Source organism: Hydra vulgaris, chromosome 08 (assembly GCF_038396675.1).
Source record: "Hydra vulgaris chromosome 08, alternate assembly HydraT2T_AEP".
NCBI classification, from domain to species: domain Eukaryota; kingdom Metazoa; phylum Cnidaria; class Hydrozoa; order Anthoathecata; family Hydridae; genus Hydra; species Hydra vulgaris.
In genome coordinates this window covers 43,470,001-43,492,500 of record NC_088927.1, presented here as the reverse complement: position 1 = coordinate 43,492,500, position 22,500 = coordinate 43,470,001, and the positions used below count along the sequence as shown (strand labels likewise).

Below are 22,500 nucleotides of genomic sequence, written 5' to 3'. Positions count from 1 at the left end.
CGTACATAATAGCGAACTTAGATTCTTAATTAAATATAGCGGTAAAAGTGTGATAAAAGAATGATAAAATTTCAATTGAAAAATTTAATCTTTCAATTGTTGGTAAATTGTTATAAAAGATAATCTTTTTTTTAACAACAACATTTAAAAGAAAAGAAAAAGTTCAAAAAATGTAATAAAACTTTATAAAACTATATATTTTTTAATTTACTTTATTTTCTAATTAAAATTTTTAGTTATTTTTAATAAAAATAATATTTTGTTACAATTTTGTTTCAAAAGTAATTTAAACGTGGATGAACAAGATGTGCAACCGCACCCTCTTCCCCAGTGAAAAAGCGCACACGGGATACGCGTGGGTTTTTTCCATATGTAAAAATTATTAATTTGTCCCACATGGGTTTATATATGGTAAAATCCCACATGGGATATAGGTGGAAAACGCATATTTTGTAGATCTTAAATGCTACACATGTTTTAATCCAAATAGTAAAAAAGTAGTCAATACCAGATAAATGGAAGTCTTCTTTAATTATTTTGAAAAATCCTAAAAATTAAAAATTACATAAATAGTTCAAAAAGTAATGCTGAAGCTTTCAAAAAGGCTTAAATTCATGTGGTATTTGCTACTTTTTCCCATTTAGGATTAAATATATAAAGTATTTTTAATCTTTAGCATATGTGATGTTTTCCACCAATAATAACCTTTATGAGATTTACCATAACTAGTTACAACAAAATTCTCAAGAAAATTTAAAACTGTTACAAAATGAATTTATTTTTGAATAAATGCTATTAATATACATAAAAAATAGCATTTGAAAGCATTATTTGTTCTTTTGTGATTTACACGTCTTTAGTCGATTGAATTAATTAAGTGAATTGCCTTGGCTTGCTCATTATCAAAGTTTTAGGTATATTTTTACTTTCTTCCAATATTTTCTAAAATATAAAAATAATATGCATTTAATTTAGACTGACTTATGTTATTATCGATATTTGTTTTTATTAACATTAATTAGACATTGACATTAATTAGATATAACATATTAAGACTTATTTAGAGCCTAGTTAGTTGAGAGCAATTTAAATTAGGAGCCAAGTTAAAATCGTTATTGACTTCAACTTTAACTTTATTTCAATTGGTCTTTATTTCATAAGGAATTACTTATTAATTTATTACTTACAATGACTTATATATTTTGGGTAATTAAAAAACAACTTGAATCCGTAAGTAAGATCCTATTTTAAGAAAAAGTTCTCATTAAGGAAAAGCCGTTAAATAATAATATAAAACAAAAAAATGTAAGAACCTACTTTAAAATGATGTAGACATTTCGGTGCAATTGACACAGAATGCAATAACACCTTTACTTTTTCGTCCCACATATTTTATTATAATATTCTGAAACCAATCAATGAAATTATATATTTCCATATATAAATTTATGCTTTAACTGATGTCTTCATATCCTATCGTATTATCTTATATCGTATCTGTCGTATCTTAGTCTGTTGTGGTATAAATTATATTACACATCTAAAAACAATCATTACATATGAGGCTTTCCATATATATATATATATATATATATATATATATATATATATATATATATATATATATATATATATACATATATATATATATATATATATATATTTATATATATATATATATATATATATATATATTTATATATATATATATATATATATGTATATATATATATGTATATATATGTATATATATATTTATATATATATATATGTATGTATATATATGTATATATATATATATATATATATATTTATGTATATATATATATATATATATATATATATATATTTATGTATATATATATATATATACATATATATATATATATATATATATATATATATATATATATATATATACATATATATATATATATATATATATATATATATATATATATATATATATATATATATATATATATATATCTGAGACACTGAGAGGAATAGTGTTATTAGTCAATCTCATCTATTTTTAATATAGAGAGTCCTTGAGGAGACAACATATCATAAATCATCAAACTGTTTTAGAGGAAGTAAATAAAAATAGCATCATTAACGATATCATTAGACTTATACCACTCTGCGATAAAATAGAATAAACAAAATGCTAACTATTGGTGGCAATAACTTAAAATATTGAAAGTGACTTATACCACTATGCATCTCATGAGCTCATACATTATATATATATATATATATATATATATATATATATATATATATAATTTTATAAGTACATAACTTTTACATTTAATGTAATACCAATAATATTTTAATATTAGTTTCCTAATGCTATTTGATAATAGCATTATGAAACTAGTAGATAGGTATTATTACTATTATATTATATAAAAAAATACTTTTGATTCATTTTATAAAAAAAAGTCTCATAAGACTAATATCCGTTAGTTATCAGTTTATTACAACTAATAACTAAGGGAATAAGTTTTCAAAATTATGTAAGCTTCTTTCAGAATTTTTAAATAATATTAGTACATAAAATTAATGTCAATTTAGAGCATTGTTATTAGATCATTTGCAATTTGCACACCTAGCTATGTCTCTCGAGTCTTTAAATAAGTGGTCAAAGCTCTCTCAATGGATAGGGTCTCAGCATTATAATGCTTTTTTTTTTACACTTTTTAAAGAGATCACAAATTGATTACTTTTTTTACTAAAGTCAATTTTTTTTTTTAATTTCTTTTTTTCTAAGGTTCTTTTTTTACTAAATTTGTTTTTTACTTAACTCCCTTTTTTTTTACTAATTTTCTTTTTTTTACTAATATCATTTTTTTTAATAAAATCATTTTTCTACTTAGATCATAAATCTATAAATGATGTCAGTGATTTCTCCGGTTTTTTGAACACCCATAACCCTTCATTAAACTTGGTTAATTTTTTGCCATTGCCCCCATGAAAAAGATATTTTTCTTGTTACTCTTATATAATAATATAAATGCATTATTCCATCCATGTTTTTCTGGTTTATTTTTACATATCTTCTTAACAATACTCAATTGAAGTAGAAAAAGAAGATATAATTTGATTTTTCAGATTTTGAAAAAATAAGCAAGCTTATTTCTAAATTTAAAATGTGTTTCCAACGATCGTGAACAGTTTTAAGCATCACAAGTAAGAATAGAGGTTTTAAACCACATTGTTTTTGTAAATACCTCTAAAACTTGCTCATAGATAGCGTAAATTTAAACTTTTTGTTTAACTTAATTTATTAATTGACATCTTTGTCTTGAACAACCCTCCCTATTGTCAATTATTGTCAACTTTTTTAGCACACCTTCCCCCCTTCTATCTATTGGCATGATTTATAAATAAATCTTTATTTTAAATATTAAAAAATATGTATGTTATTTTTATTTTAAATATTACACCTTTTGATATTTTACAAAGTATGTTTTTTTCATTTTAAATATTACACTTTTAATATTTTAGAAAGCCTACAATAATTCAGTTAATATTTAATATGAGTTGTTAAAATGTAATAAATTTAACATTTATAGAAAAGTAAAGCCTTAAAAATGTAATGTAAAAATGCAAAGGGGTGTTTTCAAAATTTGTTAAAAATAAAATAAATTAATGTTACTTTTCACTAGATCTTCATTTAATTTCACGGCTATTTTTCCATTTTTACGAGATCTGTTTGTCTCCTTGGCCAATTCAGATGTAAAAAGAGATGACATCATTCGACTCACAGGTTTTTCTAAAATTGCAGCGTTAGAGTATTTGAGCCTACAAAACTGGCTTATTTGAAAATGTAAAATTATTATATTTTGATAAAAAATATTTCGATACTGAAATTTCATTTTATTGATTCTTCGTGCCAGATATAATAAAAATTTTGATTGTAATAATAAATGATTTTTTAGCAATAGAGGCAGAAAAACAACTTGAAAAAAGAAGAAAAACCTAAAGCTTTTTCTTTAAATAAGTTTTTATATTTAATTTTTATTTAATAATTTAGTAATTAATTAAATAATAAATTAAAAACAATATTCAAATTTTAAAATATAATTAAACGTTCTAATAAAACAACAATATATTAAAAAACTGTTACGCCTCATATTGTTGTTGTATAAAAACATTTAAGTGTATTAAATATGGCGCTAGTATAAAAACGAAAATAAAATATGAAGAAATCATATAGTATTATTTCTATTATACAAAAGTAACATATATATAGAGTTCTAAAATTTTATAAATATTCATTTTAATTAGCCCAAAATATCTTCAATTTCAAAATTGAACACAGTTTCTTCACTTTCACTCAACTTAAGTATTTCCATTCACTTTCGCTGCTTAAACTATCGTAATCAATGTTGTCTTTTTGGTTATTTACTATTGCAGTAAGATGGACTTATGAATCAAAAATAGCTGTACGCCGTTTTTGTAAAAATATCGAATAACCTAACCTGATAACCTGAATAACTTGATAACTTTAAATCAGACACTCAATTTATACTATAAAAATCGATTAGCAGCCTATTGGTTGTAAATGAGATATTCGATTTTTAATAACGAGTTATAATTAGCATATTAAATAAGCCGCCGCCTTTTTCAAAAAAACAACAGGAAATTAACGCGGAAGTATACAAGGAAATATGCACTACTTTAAAGTATTACAAACTAGTTTATCAATCAATTAAACAAAATGTGTGATTATACAAAAATTAAATTGTTTTTTTTTGTTAACTGTTCTTAATGTATAAGTTTACAAATTTCCAAAGAATACTGTAAACCCGGACTATTATGTTAAATTCTTTTACAACACATGCATATTTTGCCTGTTTTTTAACATACCAATTATTTATTTTTTAACAGAAAATAATACGGAACAATTATAGCAGTTTAAAATAACTTGTCCGATTTGTATTTTTACGAAAGAATATTCGAAAATTATTTTTTCATAATTTTTTTTAGCATATCTTGGATGAAATAATTTAATTTTTTAACTAGTAAAACAAACAGTTTTACAAAATTACATCATTTGAGAAGCTTTTAAAAGAATATCAAATTAAAGACATAAAAATATTTAAATTAATTTTACCAAAAACTGATATTTTGCACGGGCTTTATTTCGCCCATGTAAACTGATTTGCGCGGGCGTTGAGGCGAGCGCGGGCTATAGCCCGCCAATACTGTCAAAGACTGAATATAAAAAATGTAAATATAAAGTTTTATAAAAGGTAAATATATAAAAAGTATAAATATAAAAAGTATAAATATCCGTCTTTATCAAATGTTGACAACAAACCCTAAAATACTGTATTTTATACCTTTATACCTTTTTAAAATTTATACCTTTGGATATACTTGGTCAAGGCTTTATATGTATAACATATATAAAGCCTCGACCTAGTATATCCAAAGGTAATAAGGTATAAAATACATTTATTTAGGGTTTATTGTTCAACATTTGCGAAAGACGGATATTTATACTTTTTATATTTTAAAATAAAAACATTATAGCAAACCACAGATAGTAAAAAATTACTCTTACAACAACAAATGCTTTTTAAGTCAATATTTTAACTTACAAAGTTTTTTCTGATTTTAACATCATTTATCTCATCTATCAGCACTTCAAACTTCTCTCAAGGCAAAATAACATTGAAAAATATTTGATTTGAAATGAATGTATTTATTTCGTGAAGTAAATCTTTAACTTCCATCATAATGTTTATTAATTGTTTGACTTCATAATCAATATTAGTAAGGCGGCGTTTAACATCATTGATCTATAAAACATTATCGAATTGGTGAGAGGAAGAACAGTATTAGTCTATTTTTTGTTATTTGCACTTTTTTTTATAATCTCATTTAACTTATGTTGATTTCTCTATGTGCTACAAAAAATAATACTACTCCATCATTCTTTCGTTATTTTTTGCCATAAAGTAGATTAAACTATTTAAAGAGCAACACTTGTCCAGGGCTAGTACTGGTTTTCTACTCAATTCTTATAACGCGCCAAATCAAGTTTAATAAATTCTATCACCAGAATGCCCCCAAGTCTTTAAAATGTCGGTTTAATACAAACGTAGATAAATGATAATTAACTAACGTTTTTGTTTTGTTTAATTTGAGCCAAGTATTAAGAAACGATTTTTTGAATTGTTGTCAGAAAATTCTGTTTAATAATCATGAGTGATTCAGAAACAAAATTTGATGAAGAAAATAAATTGCTAATAAAAGGAAAAAAACGTAAAGCAATTCCTCAAACCTGGAAATAACAAAAGAAGCCCGCCAGAAAGCACTATCTTATACTAGCACGTTAGGTAAGCTAGTGGAAGCTAAAACTACTAGATCAGATTGTGTTTGTAAACGTCAGTGAATAAAGAAATTTATTGATGAAGGTAGGAAGATAATTATTTGCAATTTGTGCTACAGTAATTGTAAAATGAGGCCTTTATCGGTAATAGTAAAATGAGAACTTTTACCTCGGATTAATTGAACACAAACCTGTCATCAGACGCCGTCCAAGAACTGAAGTCGGTGCAGCAAACACAAAACCTAGAGCAAGTAATTTTTTATATTTTGCTAATAAAAACAGTAACTGCATTTCTGTATGTAAACATGCCTTCTTAAGTTTGCATGCCACTTCGCACATTCAGGTACAGCGACTAACATATATTCTCTCTATCTGGAGTGTCAGCTAAAGATGGACGTGGTAAGCACAACAATAGACCATTTAATATTAATGACAAATTCATTGTTAAACTTAGAGCATATATTGAGTCATTCCCAGTAGAAATATTTTATTATTCTTCCAAAGTTTTAAAATATTTGCCTAGCGGACTAAATATTAAAACAATGCATAGTTTGTTTATAAAGCAAATCCCCGATCTGACAAATAAAATTAAGTATGAGTACTACCTAAAGTATTTTCAAGAAAACTACAATCTCACATTTGGACGTCTTCAAGTTGACATGTGCTCAGAATGCGAGAACTTGGGATCTAGAATACGCGACAAAAACTTAAACAACAATGCTAAAAGAGCGCAGCGCAGCTCATGGTCTACAAAAGACGTGCTAATAAATTTGATAATAAGATCAGAGGCGTTGCAAATTTTTGTAATACAGATCCAAACGTAGCCGCGCTGTGTTTTGACTTTATGCAAAACCTCCTTCTTCCGCACATACCTGTTCAAGATTTATTTTACTATCGTCAACTTTGGGTAAATACCTTTGAAATTTACAATCTGGGAAACACAACGGATCACTGTTATGTTTATCACAAAGGACAGGCCCGAAAACGCTCAAATGAAGTATGTACCTTTTTACAGTACAATGTCTTAACAAAAATTCCAGATTCTGTTTAAGAACTTCATCTATTCTCTGATGGCTGCTCTGGGCAAAATAAAAACCATACCCTTGATCAATTTTTAGTAGCTCTCCAAGCTGGAAAGCGTTTTAAGAAAATTTATTATTATTTTCCTACGCAGGCACACTCATTCCTTCCCTGTAAAAGCATGATCGCATCTACCTTGTGGATGACTATGTTGATTTAATAGTATGTAGCAAAAAAAATTCTAAAGCATTTGCGGTTACAAAGATCACGCACAAGGACATTTTAAATTTCAAAGATTGGTGGCCTACTTTTTATAAAAAAGCTCCTAAACCCATCAAAGACAACATACACAATTGTACATTTTCTGTATTGGATTATAAAATGTTTGTTTATGATCGTGTAATGCCTGGGTATGTGACAACATATGACTTTATTGATGGACTATGTTCCAGAACTTTTAAACTTGTAAAAAATTGAGTTAAGCAACACGTTCCCACCAAGAAAGTTTATTAGGAGCCAGTTGCAATAAATTAAAAAAAGATCTGAGAATGTTACACACCCACAAGCGCAACTGAGTTTTATTATTTTTGTTCATTTTTTATTTATTTGTTTAATAAAGTATTGCTTTTCACGTAAAGTTCGCAGCTTTTTTTATGCCCTTATTCGTAAAAGTTTGATTGTGAGGAAGAATAGTACTTGTCCAATGATTTTTTTAATTTTTGTAGCAAGAAGGACTTTTTTTTTACAAACTGCCTCTATACTTACATGTCCTAAGGAAATGGAAGTAAACGCCTGCTAAGATAACTGGCATCCAAAGTAAATAGTTTTTAAACTATAACTGTTTAAAACTTAAACATTGATTATATAGAAATGAAAATATTGGACTAGTATTATTCTTATTTTCACCGATTCAAATTCTGTATATATATTTAGAACTCAATTTAACGGTCGGACTTGGCCGCTCCTTGGACTGTTTTTGAGATCTGATTTATGAGAGCAACCAACCATTGTTAATTTTTACTGAAAATATCAACAATGGTTTGTTGCCCACCTTTAGTAGGTCTCAAGAATGGTCCGAGGAACGGCGATGTCTGACCGTGAAATTGAGCCCTGTGTATTCATGCAAATATATATATATATATATATATATATATATATATATATATATATATATATATATATATATATATATATATATAAATATATATATATAAATGAAAAAATTATGACAAGCAAAATAACAACTTCAAAAAAAGTTTTTATTTCTAAAAATATTTGTAACAAAATATTACAAAGTATATTTAGCACTAGAGGTCTTTCAATGTTTCCTCAGTAACGCTAGTTTAAGTGCTGTTATGCAAAAAAAAAAAATATTTGTGTTATAAAAGTATAATTTTTAATCAATTAAGGTATTGTTGTTATTAGTTATTATTGTCTAATGCTTTTTAAAACAGAAAGTGTCAGTTAAAAGTATCATGCTATTGTTTATGCAAATGACTTTCATAAGACAATAAACTTTTATCACTTTTAAGTTCTAGAAAAACAAAAAGCTGGAAAAACGGTTCCTTTATATTATTTATACGTTTATACGTTGGCAAGTATATACATGGTTGTCAAACCATGTGTATTGTTTAACAAAAACTGTCAGTTAAATGACCGGTTCTGCATCTTGATATATGACCAATTATGTGATTTTTCAAAATATTTGTTTTTCTAAAATTTATTAGAAAAAATTTGTTTTATTCTTTTACTAGAGGATAGACTTAATAGTAAACTAGTTTTAGTTAGTATAGGCTAGCAGTTTATATTACAGTAAAATGTAGTGACTAAGTGAAAAGATTTCTTTAGCTTTCTTCTGTTGGGCTGGTCTTTGCAGTTTTGCATTATGTAATGCTTTTGTAATAACATTGTCCCGGTATTTGCATTCTTTCAGCCATAATTTAATCTCTACAAAGGGCAGATTTTCTGTGGTATGATTAGATGCAAATACAATTATTCTTATTGCAAGATTAAATGGAATGTTCTTTTTGGTATGGTAAGGATGATGACTATTAAAATTTAAATAATCATGAGCGTTAGTTTCTTAATATAATATATCCGTTTTGATATATTTGTTATTTTGAAGAATAACAGAAATGTCAAAATTAAATATATTATGAATATTTTCTTTTTCAATTAATTCAATGCCAAAGTCATTTGTAAAGGAAATTGGCTATGTATATATATAAATATATATATATATATATATATATATATATATATATATATATATATATATATATATATATATATATATATATATATATATATATATATATACATAGCTTGTAAATGAACGTTTGTTGCAATTTGTCTTCTTTTATTGTAGCTTTTGTCTCAATAGATCAAAGTGCTTGTGGTAATGGCTTTTTTTAATTAAAAAAGTGCGCTAAAATTGAAGTGTAAAAGTATAAATAATATTATTTTGATAGTCATCTTAAGTTTTAGGTTTTATGTTTTTAATTAAACTTTTGACGAAGTTAATTCTTTTTTTAAATTTCTTAATTTATGCAAACTCTTATATTAGAAAATACTTTTTAAACAAAAAAACTTTTTATTTAACTTTTAACACGCAGTATAATATTTTATTTACTATTTAATACGCAAAATTAAAAAAATTAAAAAAAATTATTTTCAATTAGAAAAGTCAAATATCACCCTTTGTTTCAAGTCTGAAATAAGGAAAAAATGAGTTTGTGATTCATTTAGAAATTTAAACACTTACTGAGTGAGTATTTGATTCAAATAAATATTATGTTTATTATGACAGAGTTCTGGTGTAAAGTTTAGGTGTTTTGTTGCTGCTTTTGCAAGATGTTTTTTCTATTCCTAAAATCAAGTACTGCCAAGCGTTGAAAAGAACTTATTGAAAAAAATAACTAATAATAAATTAAAAGTTGAAAAAACAAAATGAATACTTAATTATGCGATTATGGTGTAGTGGAAACGTTTAGAAGTTTTTTTTTAATACCTTATTTATATATGTTAAGCTGTGAACCAGGTTTTTACGAATTACTATTATAGAATGGATAAAAAAAAATGGTAACGCTTGATATAATAAGGAAATTAAAAAGTTGAAAATTTGAAATTATTTCTTTTTTTATTGAAACGAGCTTAACTTTAATAGGTATTATTTTTTTTGATCTCACATTTATTCTAACTGAAAATAACCCTCACAGCTGCATAAAAGGGATGGAAATAGTTATAAAAGATCACAATAACGCTATGTTAAACGATAACAAATGCTTAAAACAGAAAAATTATAAAATCTGCTTAAACAAGAAAATTATAAAATATTTTTTGTTTAAGCAATTTTTTGTTTAAAAAAGTTGTTTTAACTATAAATGTACCAAATGAACAATGTATTAGCTTAACAGAAAGTGTATGGAAAAAGCGATTTCCTAGTCATAAGCATTCCTTTAAAAATAAAAAGTATTTAAAAGACACCATTCTGTGAAAATTCATATAGCAATTAAAAAATAGAAAAATCGATGATTTTTTACTGAATTGGTTTATTCTTAAAACAACACCCACATATTTCCAGTAATATTTCCAAAAATTCATACTTTGTCTGCAAAAAATATTTTAAGTTATTACAAATGTAAAGCAAGATTGTTTAATAAATAAATAAAATGGATTAAAAATATTATATATATATGTATATATATATATATATATATATATATATATATATATATATATATATATATATATATATATATATTACAAATTTTACTTTATTGAAAATTAAAGTAAATTTTGAGACAAAATCAATTTTTTTTTTGTGAAAAAGGAGGAAAGCCAATATTTAATTTTTTAAGGGATAATTTTGATATTTTTTGACTTTTTATGACATTGGAGGGGACTGGGTTGTTGACGTTTTATTCGTTTTTTTTTTTTTTTTTTTTTTTTTTTGTGATGTAAGTAGGCGAACAATCTAAAGTAAAGAGTTAAAAGTATTAAATATCTTTTATTTAAGTTTTTACATAAGTAAAGATATTTAATTAAAGGAAAAAAAATTAAAGAAAATTAAAAACGTTTTTATTGCTTTAGAAATGAAGGAGTTTTCATTTGCCCTATAGAGAAAAGCATTTCTGCTATGGTAATTTACTTTTTTTGATATGGTAATTTTCTTTTTTATTTCTTTTTTTTTTTTTTGTTTAGGATAGTTATGTAGAAAATCTATTAGTTTACATAATAATACTGTTTATTTAATAACAATTTTTTTTTCTTAAAGACTTTTTCAGATAGAGCTGTTGAAAGAGAAATTCTGCAATTAAAAGTAAAATGTGATAATTACCAAAAAAGTTGTCTATGGACAGGAGACCTGATTTTATTGAGTGTATGTTTTTCAAATAAAATAAAAAAAAGTTAATTAATTTTAATTTAATAGAATAACATTTTTTTTTTTATGATTTAAATTTTAAAATTACTTTCTTCTGTACAAAATAGGCAACTCTTTCAAAAAACCTATAATAATCTACACTTAATACATTGCACAAAAGCTTCAACTGTTATAACATTCTTTTAAGTTTTTCGTTAAAAATTGCTAAACAATGTGCTAGTTTTGAGGTTTATGATTGTAACTATATTTGAATTGCGCTCAAACTATTAAATTTTATTACTAATTAAGTAAGAAAAACTTTATAGTTCCGATTAAGAAAACATCAGAATATTTTATAAAACTACTAAAATATTTTCCATGTTGCAACTTATAAGATAAGCTATGTTTTTCCTAGCATTTTAAATGGTATTGCATTAAAAACAAAAAATAAATTATAAACTATAACAGTATAATTTATCTGGCGATGAATATTGCACTTAAATAGCTAACATTGTTGAATTATCCCTATTCAGCTTTTTAACAGCTAATTTAATTGCTAAGTTTTAGCATTTGCAAAATATCTTTTAAAAATCTAAATTTAACTTCTTTATCAAAACTATTTCTCCTAACTTTTGGTGGTGCTTTTAAATGCATTGTTTGTATTTTAATAATACTTCAATCATAAGAACCTGCAAGTTGCACATAGCCTTTTTTTTTCAAGTTTTAGCATTAACTTTTCTTTTTTTTTTTCGAAATTTTTTTTTCAATATTCAGTTTCAATTGACTGCTTAAAAAAAAAATTAATTTATTTAAATTTTCTATACAGATTTGGTGTTACCTCAATACATTATTTGATTAGTGCAGCATTAATTTGAGTAATCGCAACTATTTTGTAGAACAAGATTATAAGTTTTACGACTAGCCAAACTTTTTTGCAATAGAAACCCTGCATTAAAATAAACTTAAAAACTACATTTGATATTAAAATTGTTTTTAAAAACAAATCATTCTTGGCAGCGCATTTTGCAAACTATTCAACCAATGTTTCGCGTGTAAAGATTAAGTCAACTTTTAAATGGTTTTTTAAAACATAGGCAAAAAATACATCATTTACTTTTGTATTGATGATTATATTATGGATAGGTTTGATGTGGGTGATTAGGCTGTTCAAAAGTGCTTCAACTTTGGCATTTTTTAAGAGAATAGTATATGTTATATATTGCTTCATTAGCTGGATTGTATGATTTCCAAAATAAATCTAAACAATAGAAAATTTTTCTTGTTTTTAATATTTCACTTTTGTAGGTTATATATGAAAAAAATTAAGTTAAAATATTGATCATATCAGAAATTAAACTAAATTAAGTACTTATTACATATTCATATATAGCATCGGCAGCGATATAGTAATCGGAAACGATTTTTTGTTTTTGTTTTTTTGTCTTCGCTTTGATAATATTAAGTACAGTAGTAACCATAAACCTGGGAACTTTTGTTTTGAGAGATTTTTTAGACCTTCAATAATTCTATTCTTTAACTTAAAATGCCATCATAAGATCAAAGTATTGTTAATTTACATAGTGCTGCGTTAAATTTATTTTTTTATGTATTTTATAGGTTATTTATTTTTATTAGTTGCTGCTGCTACTTTTTTAATGTATGTAGCAGCTCTATGTTAATATAGCAGACATAACTAACAAAAATATTATAAATAAATAGTCTATAAAATAAATATTAAATTTAATGCAGCACTTTATAAACCCACAATACTTTAATGTTACAATGGCATCTTTAATAAAATAATAAAATTATTCTCTGTGATAAATGTAGTCTCGGCTAAGACTACATTTATCACATTACTACATTCTGTTAGTTGCTGCTACTGTTACTCTATTTTCATGTTTTTTTTGCTTTTAGGTGTTTCTGCCATATTTAATTAAAACTTGTGGTTATCTTTAATGTTGCTAAATATTGCATGCTGTTGCGGAAAATACATTATGTTTTTAATTTGCGAAAGTCAACAAAATGTGTAAGACTTATGACAAAAGTGTGAAAGAAACGTAAAATTAAACTTCTGTTAAAAAACACAGCTTTGAAAAACTAATAATTAGCCAAAAGGCTCTAAACATTGCCTTAGATAAACAGTTTACAGAATAAAGTATAGAAATTAAAACTTTGAAACTAGCGGATATATAAGGGTCCACTTTAAAAGAAGAAAAAAAAAAGAAGCAAACTTACCAAATGTATGCAAGAAAGTGTCAAACATATCAAAAAAAAATGTTTTAGAGTTTTATTTTAGTGAAAAGGGAGATTTGCTTATGATCGTAGGAAATAACGCGTAAAGATCAGTACAAGAAAATACTTAAAACCTGTTTGTTGCCAAGCTGCTTGAAAAGTTTGCAAATAAAAAAGCATTTTTCACGCATGATGGTGCGTCATGCTGTACAGAAAAGTATGTAATGAAGTTTTTTAAAAGTAAGAAAATATGAGTGTTTGATTGGCTCAGTAATGTCCAGGACTTTATTACGACTAAAAATTAAATTAAAGTCTGGGCGATTAACTAAAAAGTATTAATCATATTTTCACTGGATATTTTTATTCACTATGTCGTTAAATAAACTCATAAATTAATAAGCAGCACGGTAAAAACTAAAAAACAGTTGAATTAAAAGCTGGTCATATTAAACACTTTTCAAATTTATAAAAAAAAATTGTTTTTTTTAAAAAGAAGATCTTTTATGAATTTTTTTTATATAGATTACATTAAAAGATTAAATCATTCCATTATTATTCTATAACTAGGTCTTTAAAAATTTATTATTTTTAGTATAAAACCATTTTAAGTTAAAGATTTTTACTTAAAAAGATGAAAAAGTTAAGTTAAAATAATCAGTCTACATTTTTTGGTTCAAAAAAACTCATTCCTAAAAGATTTTTTTTGACAATCATGCCAAACACACCTTCCTATAACATTATAATTTTTAGCATATTAAATCGATTATTTTTTTTTACATTTTCCTTCCAACAACTTGGAAAAAATTTTTTTTTTCTTTTGATCTCTAAATAGCATAGAAAAACCTGAAAAGTATACTACAAAACAAGTTATTTTAATACAAACGTATAATGAAAGCTTCAATAAAAAGTTAAAATGTTCAATAACGTTGTTTTAAAATTTCTAACTTAGATATATTTTCTGTTTTAGAATCATTTAAAGAGCTGTGATTATAAAGAGGTAAAATGTACAAATGAACAGTGTTTTACTTTACTATTGCGTAAAGAGCTAAAGAACCATATAGAAACGGATTGCATCTATCGTTTAGTTACCTGCAAATATTGCTATCAAAAAATAAGTTATTTTGAGTTGCAAGTAAAAACCTTTAACTAATTTCATTATAATTTTTTGTTTTGTTGAACTTGTATAAATATATATATATATATATATATATATATATATATATATATATATATATATATATATATATATATATATATATATATATATATATGTATATATAGATATTTCTGTATATATTTATGTATACATACATACATATATATATATATATATATATATATATATATATATATATATATATATATATATATATATATATATATATATATATATATATATATATATATATATATATATATATATATATATATATATATATATATATATATATATATATATATATATATATATATATATATATATATATATATATATATATATATATATATATATATATATATATATATATATATATATATATATATATATATATATATGAAGACCTCAGTGGAAAAACCGGCGTTGTCACATTTAAAAAGTATTGAGAAAGTATTTATGGATCATTAATAAAAGTCTTTATTTAAAGCAAATGAAACTAAGCAATTTAAAAAAATTTATATTATAATTATTTTATTTAAAATTTATTCAAAACAAAATATTTTGTAATTTTTTGTACAAAAATTTTTTTTTCTTTGCTTTAAATAAAGACATTTATTAATGATCAACAAATACTTTCTCAATACTTTTTAAATGTGACAACGCCGGTTTTTCCACTGAGGTCTTCATATATATATATATATATATATATATATATATATATATATATATATATATATATATATATATATATATATATATATATATATATATATATATATTTTTTATTTTTATTTTTTTATACAACTTCAATATATTTGCACATCGTTACGTTACAATTACATAATATAATATAATGCAACGTAAAAAATAAAATTACATATAACATAATATTACCACGTATCATAATAAAAAGTGGTTTAACAAATATTACTAAGTATAACGTAAACTAATAGTGTTTCTTATCATAAAAACATGTTGTTGTAAAGGAAAACTCGTAGAAGTCTGAAAAGACTTATCATTGAGTGCCTCTCTAAGTGGTTAAATAAAATCTATTTTATATTTATATATAATCAGAAGTGGTTAAACAGTATACAGTCAGTGATACACATAAATATTTTAGTATAAATTTTGTTGCTAAGTTTAATACATGTTAATATAATGGTTGATATTAAGTACGAGGTGTTTTAATTTATTTTTCAAGTTGGCAGGAATATTTAATACTTTAAGTTCTATATTTTTTGATATTATTTTGTTATATAGGTACGGACCCCGGTAGGAGAAAACCGTGAGAAATTTGTTGTTCTTTTAGGCAGTATGAAGTTGCCTGTTGCTCTTGTTATATATCTATTAGATATATAACAAGAAAAATATATAACAACTTGAAAGAAATTATCTAAAAAATACGATGGGACTAGTCCAAGTTTGTATTTATGCATGAATAGTACATTTTGGTAGATGTTCATTTGGTAAAAATTTAGAGCATTCAAGGTTTTTAATAAAGGTTCAGCATGGGTGAGTTTATTTTTATTATAAACTAATCTTGATGCGTGTTTTTGACTTATATAAATAGTACTCAATTTGGATTTGTGTGTACTTGCCCATGTAATATTAGCGCAAGTAAGATAACTTTGGATGTAAGAAAAATAGAGGGATTTAAGATTATGTTGGGACAACATAGGCTTAACTTTGTAGAGTATCCCAATATTTTTTGAAATTTTGGTGTTTATTGTACTTATATGGGCTTTCCAAGATAAATTTTCGTCAATAAGGATCCCAAGAAATTTAGTTGTTTCTGATCTTTCAATGTTTACCTTATCTATTTTTAGCGAGGGAAGGATAGTTGGTATATTAATTTTTTGTTTTTTAGAATGAAATAGTATGTATTTTGATTTTTCTGTATTTAGTGATGATTTATTTAGTTTCAACCATATATTTAATCTTTTAAGCTCTTTGTTCATACGTTAATAAAGATCTTTGATTAAGTTCAAGGAAAAAAATAAGTTTGTGTCATCGGCAAACATAATTAAATCAAGTTAATCCGAGACATTTGTAAGGTCGTTAATATATAGAAGAAACAGAAGAGGTCCAAGAATGGAACCTTGGGGGACACCGCACTCAACTCTTAGTAGTTTTGAGTGTTTATAATTAACTGAAAGAACACATTGTTGTCTGTTGCTTAGTTTTTGAACCAGTCAAGGGTTATGTTTTTTATCCCATAGCTTTCCATTTTAGTGATAGTGAGTCTTTAAACTGTTGAATAGTTAAATTATTATTTTTTGTTTTTAGACTTTGATTTTAGAGTTATTACTTTTTGTATCTTGAAAAAATGTGGGGAAATTTTTAATACTTTCCCTGAGACACTAATGATTTCACTCGTTTATCAATTTTATTTTATTTTCATCTGACTGCGAATAAATTATTTACAAATATCACCCTTTTTATATAAAGTTTAGAACCACAAAATAAATAAACTTAATTACAAGTAATTACGTTGGCGTAATTTTCCCATACCTCTACGAAGACCACATCATTTCAAATACATTAATGTTTATATTAAGAAACAACCGCTAATTGTTGTTAGTATCTTGCAAGACGTAATTCACCACACACTCCCCCGATTAAAGCTGAGACTTCGGCTTTAATCAGCCATCTCGTCTTCCATGATGGAACTGATTATTTGTCGTGCATTTAATTTCGCCTGTCTTGGTTCTCTTTTCAAGGTATCCTCTTCGGCCTTGCTTTCTAAATTCTCTTCCGATTCGATTCCGCTTTCTGCCCCACACCCCATTTCCAAGTCGCACACCAACTGAATTGGTCGTTCAATTACATAACCATTTCCAAGACGTATTTTAAAGCCACGAATAACTCCATCCTTCCCCTTAATGTTGTTTTCAATTCGACCAATGTTGAGAAGAGCCTTGTCCTTCACATCGTCTTTTATGAGTACCATACTTCCGACCTCTGGGAGTTTCACGTTACCTCTCTTTTCCCTTGCTTGTTGTCGTTCTTCCATTGCGTGCACGTACTCGTTCATCCATCTTTTCCTTAAGTGATTCTTACAACTTTTCACAAACTTGATTCTCCGTAATGCGCAATCATCCCTTGTTATTAAATCGATATCTTCTTCAAGCAAAACTGCCGGTCTACCCCTCATTAATACATTTGGTGTTAATACTTGCTTATCAAATTGGTCACCTTGATAACAAAGTGGTCTATTGTTCATAACGCATTCCACATCCAGCAATACTTCTTCCGATTCAAAGAAGTTTAGGATGCCTTTCCCAATTGTTTTTGACAAACTTTTCTTCATTATCCCTATTAATCTTTCAAACAAACCTCCCCACCATGGCGCTCTTGATAAATTAAACCTCCATTTTATGGCTGTGGTAGCAAGATAGTTTGCGAGATTTTCATCCTTCTTAAGTGTTAGTAACCACTTCCCTGTTGCCACAAACGTTTTTGCGTTATCACTAATCATCATTTGTGGTGGTCCTTTTCTTACAACAAACTCCTTTAAAATTCTCTGAAATTCTCCTGCCGTTAGGTCATGACAAAGTCTAAGGTAGACAGCTCTTGTACATGCGCATGTAAACAGTGCAACATAACATTTTTCAACCAACTTCCCTTGCGCTTTATACTTTAGCGGACCGGCAAAATCAACACCTGTAACCGTAAACGGTTCGATATTTTCAGTTCTAAAACGTGGTAACATTGCTCTTGTTGGCGGTAACAGCGGTTTCACTCTATATCTCTTACATAGATTGCATTCACGAATGACCTTCTTTACAGCAACTCTCAAATTTGGTATCCAAAGTCTTTCTCTAATGCTACTCATTGTATCTCCTACTCCCCCGTGTAACGTTTTCGCGTGATGATACTCAATAATTTTTAGAGTTAGTTGAAAACCTTTTGGTACAAATATTGGATTATACCCAGAGACTTTTCCATGACACCTCCAAAGCTGTTTTTCATCCTGTTTAAGTTCCACATTGGACTTTATCGCAACAGCTTCTTGTAGTAACTTAAGATTCACCAACTCCGCTTCTATCATCTCTTCAGCATTCAGTGGTCCTGTTATTTTTTCTTCATTCCGACAATTGTAAATAAACCTTTTTATGAAAGATGATATTCTTATGATTTTCCAATACTTGTGTTTACTCAATATTTCCTTAAATATATGAAGTCCCTTTATTTCTTCTGTTGCCATACTGACGTTCTCTCTTAAATGAATAGTTTCACATAATGCGTTCGGCGTTTCAAATATTTCTGGTTGAATTGGCCAATTTTCTTTGTGTTTTAACCATATAGGTCCATTGAACCACAAACTTGTTAGTTTCTCAGGACTTACTCCTCTTGTTCCAAGATCACTTGGGTTTTCTTTTGTTGGGACATAAAGCCATTTTACTTCTCCATTTAATAATATCTGTTGAACTCGGTTCCTGACAAATTGTGACCAACTGCCCCTTTCTTTTAACCAATAAAGTACTGCAGTACTGTCAACCCAATGATATACTTCAATAATATTATACTTGTTCAATGTCTTCCTAACGTGATTCATTAACTTGCTCAAGGTGTGCGCTGCTACCAGCTCCAGTCTAGGAATACTAAGATCCCTTGGTGCGATCCGTGCTTTCGCTACAAGTAAGTTACTGGTTTTCGAATATCGGTGGCTCACTGCAATGTAGATGCATGCACATACTGCTGATTTACTTGCATCTGAAAATCCATGGAGCTCCATTTCAATACTTCTTTCAGACAGAACGCTCCGCGGAATTGAAATAGTTCTTTTAATTCGTATTGCCTTGATCCAGGTCTTCCATTCTTCTGAAAGTTCATATGGAATTTCTTGATCCCATCCGAGTTTTAACAAGCATAGCCGACTGTATAATATTTTTCCAGTGATTAAAATAGGTGCACTAAATCCCAATACGTCAAAAACACTGTTAATGGCGGATAGCATTTTCCTTTTTGTTATCACTTCTTTATCTCCACTATTGATGCAAGCAGTAAAGTCAATCGATAGTTGATCCGTTTCTTTGTTCCAAGGAATCCCAAGTATTTTTGTTGATTTGCCCTCAGCGTTGCTTTCCAATTTGCTCACGTTGCTATGCCATTTGTGCAGCTGGAACCCAGCTTTCATTAAGATTTGCGTTGATTCATTTTTAAACCTGATAAGTTCATCTTCCGTTTCTCCACCTGCTTGTATATCATCGACATAAGTATCTTCTTCCAAAGCAAGCACCGTTTTAGGATAAATGTCCTTGTATTTTGATATATGCTTTTTAATGGTAGCACCAAGAATGTAAGGGCTTGAACTTGAACCAAAAATCACCCTTGTAAATCGTAAATCCGTTAATTCCATATTCTTCAAGTCCTTATACCAAATTAAGCGTTGTGCGTCTCTATCCATTTCGTGTATTCGAATTTGTAGAAACGCCTTCTTCACGTCAGCTAAAACGCAGAGTTTATTCATTCGATTTCGTACGAGTATGTCAAAAATTAATGGTTGCAGCGATGGTCCCACTTCTAGACAGTCGTTTAATGAAGGTGACTGAGCGTCTTTTCTAGCTGAACAATCATAAACAATTCTCATTTTTGTTGACTCGGCATTTTCCTTGACTACTGCTTGATGAGGAACGTAGTGAATAATTTCTCCCGTAGGTTTTTCTGGTGCCATTTCCAATATTCCCTCATTGATCTGTTCCATCATTATTTCACTATACTGTTCTAGTTTTTTAAGTTTTTTCAATCGAGTCGTCACACTTCCCAATCTTTTAAGAGCCAGGTTTCTGTTATTTGGTAGTTTAACAACACCCTTTTTCCACGGCATTCTGGTTTCATAGAAACCTTCTTCGGTTTGATGCAGTTTTTCGCTGAAGTCTTGGTGGAACATTGACTCACTATTTGTGTCCGATAATCCAAGTACTTCTAAACTACACATTTGCTCAAACTCATCACGACCAGTGTTCAATAAGAAACTTCTCTCAATACCTGAACTAAATTGTGTTCGTCTCCCAGAAAGAGTCCATCCCAACATCGTTAATTCGGCTCCGGGATCTTTATCCGGATTTTTTCCGAGAACTACCGGTTCCGTGGTTTTTATTCGCTGATAATCAGCCGCACCGAGTATAATGTGAACAGGTTGAAGTTCGTCACTCCCTTCATCATCGCTAAATTTCAGCCTCCTCAATTTTGCAAAATGCTTCTTAACATCCTTGATCATCGGATTCGGTAAAAAGGTGAGTGTTTCCTTTTCTGCGTTGGCGCATTCGACTTTGATGCTAAATTCCGGTATTGTCGTTGATTCTAGCGTAACCTTATATATTTCCACACGCTTGTCCACAGTTCCATAGAGCTGTTCAATACTTTTATATTCCTTTCGTGTAGGTTTCAACTTTAGTTTTGTTATCAAATTCGTACATATATAGGAACTTCCAGCACCCGTATCCAACATTATCCTTACTTTTTCACCATTTACTTTTGCGATCACTGTTGGGTGAATAGTTGTGCTTGCATTAAGCACCGTTCCCATGTTTTCTTTTTTATTTTCAATGTTACCATCCATTGTTGCGTTCCTATCTTGACAAATGGACGTGTGATGTTTTTTGTTGCACTTTCTGCATCCTCTTGATTTACAATTTACCGCCGAGTGTCCGTAACCAATGCAGTTGTAACATAATCTTTTGTTTGTTAAAATCTCCCTGCGTCTTGCAACAGTTAGTACTTTTGTACAATCTTCGCTTTTGTGATTTTGTAACCCACAGTAGACACATCCATGCTTTCCACTAGTTGCCCTGGTTTCTTTGTCATAAAGACTGCCATTGTATTGTTTAAACGTAGTGCTTCGATGTTCATAGGGCCTTGACCGAACGTTCGTGTTCTTTTTATCGCCCTTTGTTTGTTCGTCGCTTGAGTTAAAAGTTGAGTTCAACGGATTCCTTTCAATGTACTTTTGCAACTTTTCGACAAGTTGCTCCAGTCCCCATTCTCCCCATCCATCATCGTTTTGTGTAAGTATTTCACGAACTGGTCCAAGTTTATCCATCAATGAATACACGAATGATTGAGCCGTTTGTAGTTTCTGCATAGTTTTCAATGTTCGTACAGTTCTTGCAAGCTTGTTGTAAAAGTCGTGAACTTCTTTGATTTTGTACGAGCTATGTATAGCCGTCAATCCTTCCAAATCTTTAATCAATGCTTTGTGAACCCAAATATCTTTTCCGTAAGTTTCTTGTAGTATGCGTTTAGCTTCATCGTATCCTTCCAACGAATGAGGTAAACCAAGTATATCCTCCCTGGGCTTTCCTTCGACAAGTTCCAGCAAGTAGTTGAATTTGCTGATGTTCGATATGTTTGAGTTGTCAACTTCTACCG

At 27.4% G+C, this 22,500-nt stretch overlaps 1 protein-coding gene across 2 annotated transcripts in view; it reads left to right on the top strand.

The window, feature by feature from the left end:
- LOC136083868 (repetitive organellar protein-like) overlaps positions 1-22,500 on the top strand; it is a 140,691-nt gene that overhangs the window by 34,615 nt on the left and 83,576 nt on the right. For both annotated transcript variants that reach the window (XM_065803775.1, XM_065803776.1), the window contains exons 3-5: positions 11,462-11,510; positions 11,646-11,750; positions 14,935-15,099. In XM_065803775.1, the coding sequence (XP_065659847.1) occupies positions 11,462-11,510; positions 11,646-11,750; positions 14,935-15,099 (319 nt within the window). The remainder of the gene's footprint in view (positions 1-11,461; positions 11,511-11,645; positions 11,751-14,934; positions 15,100-22,500) is intronic.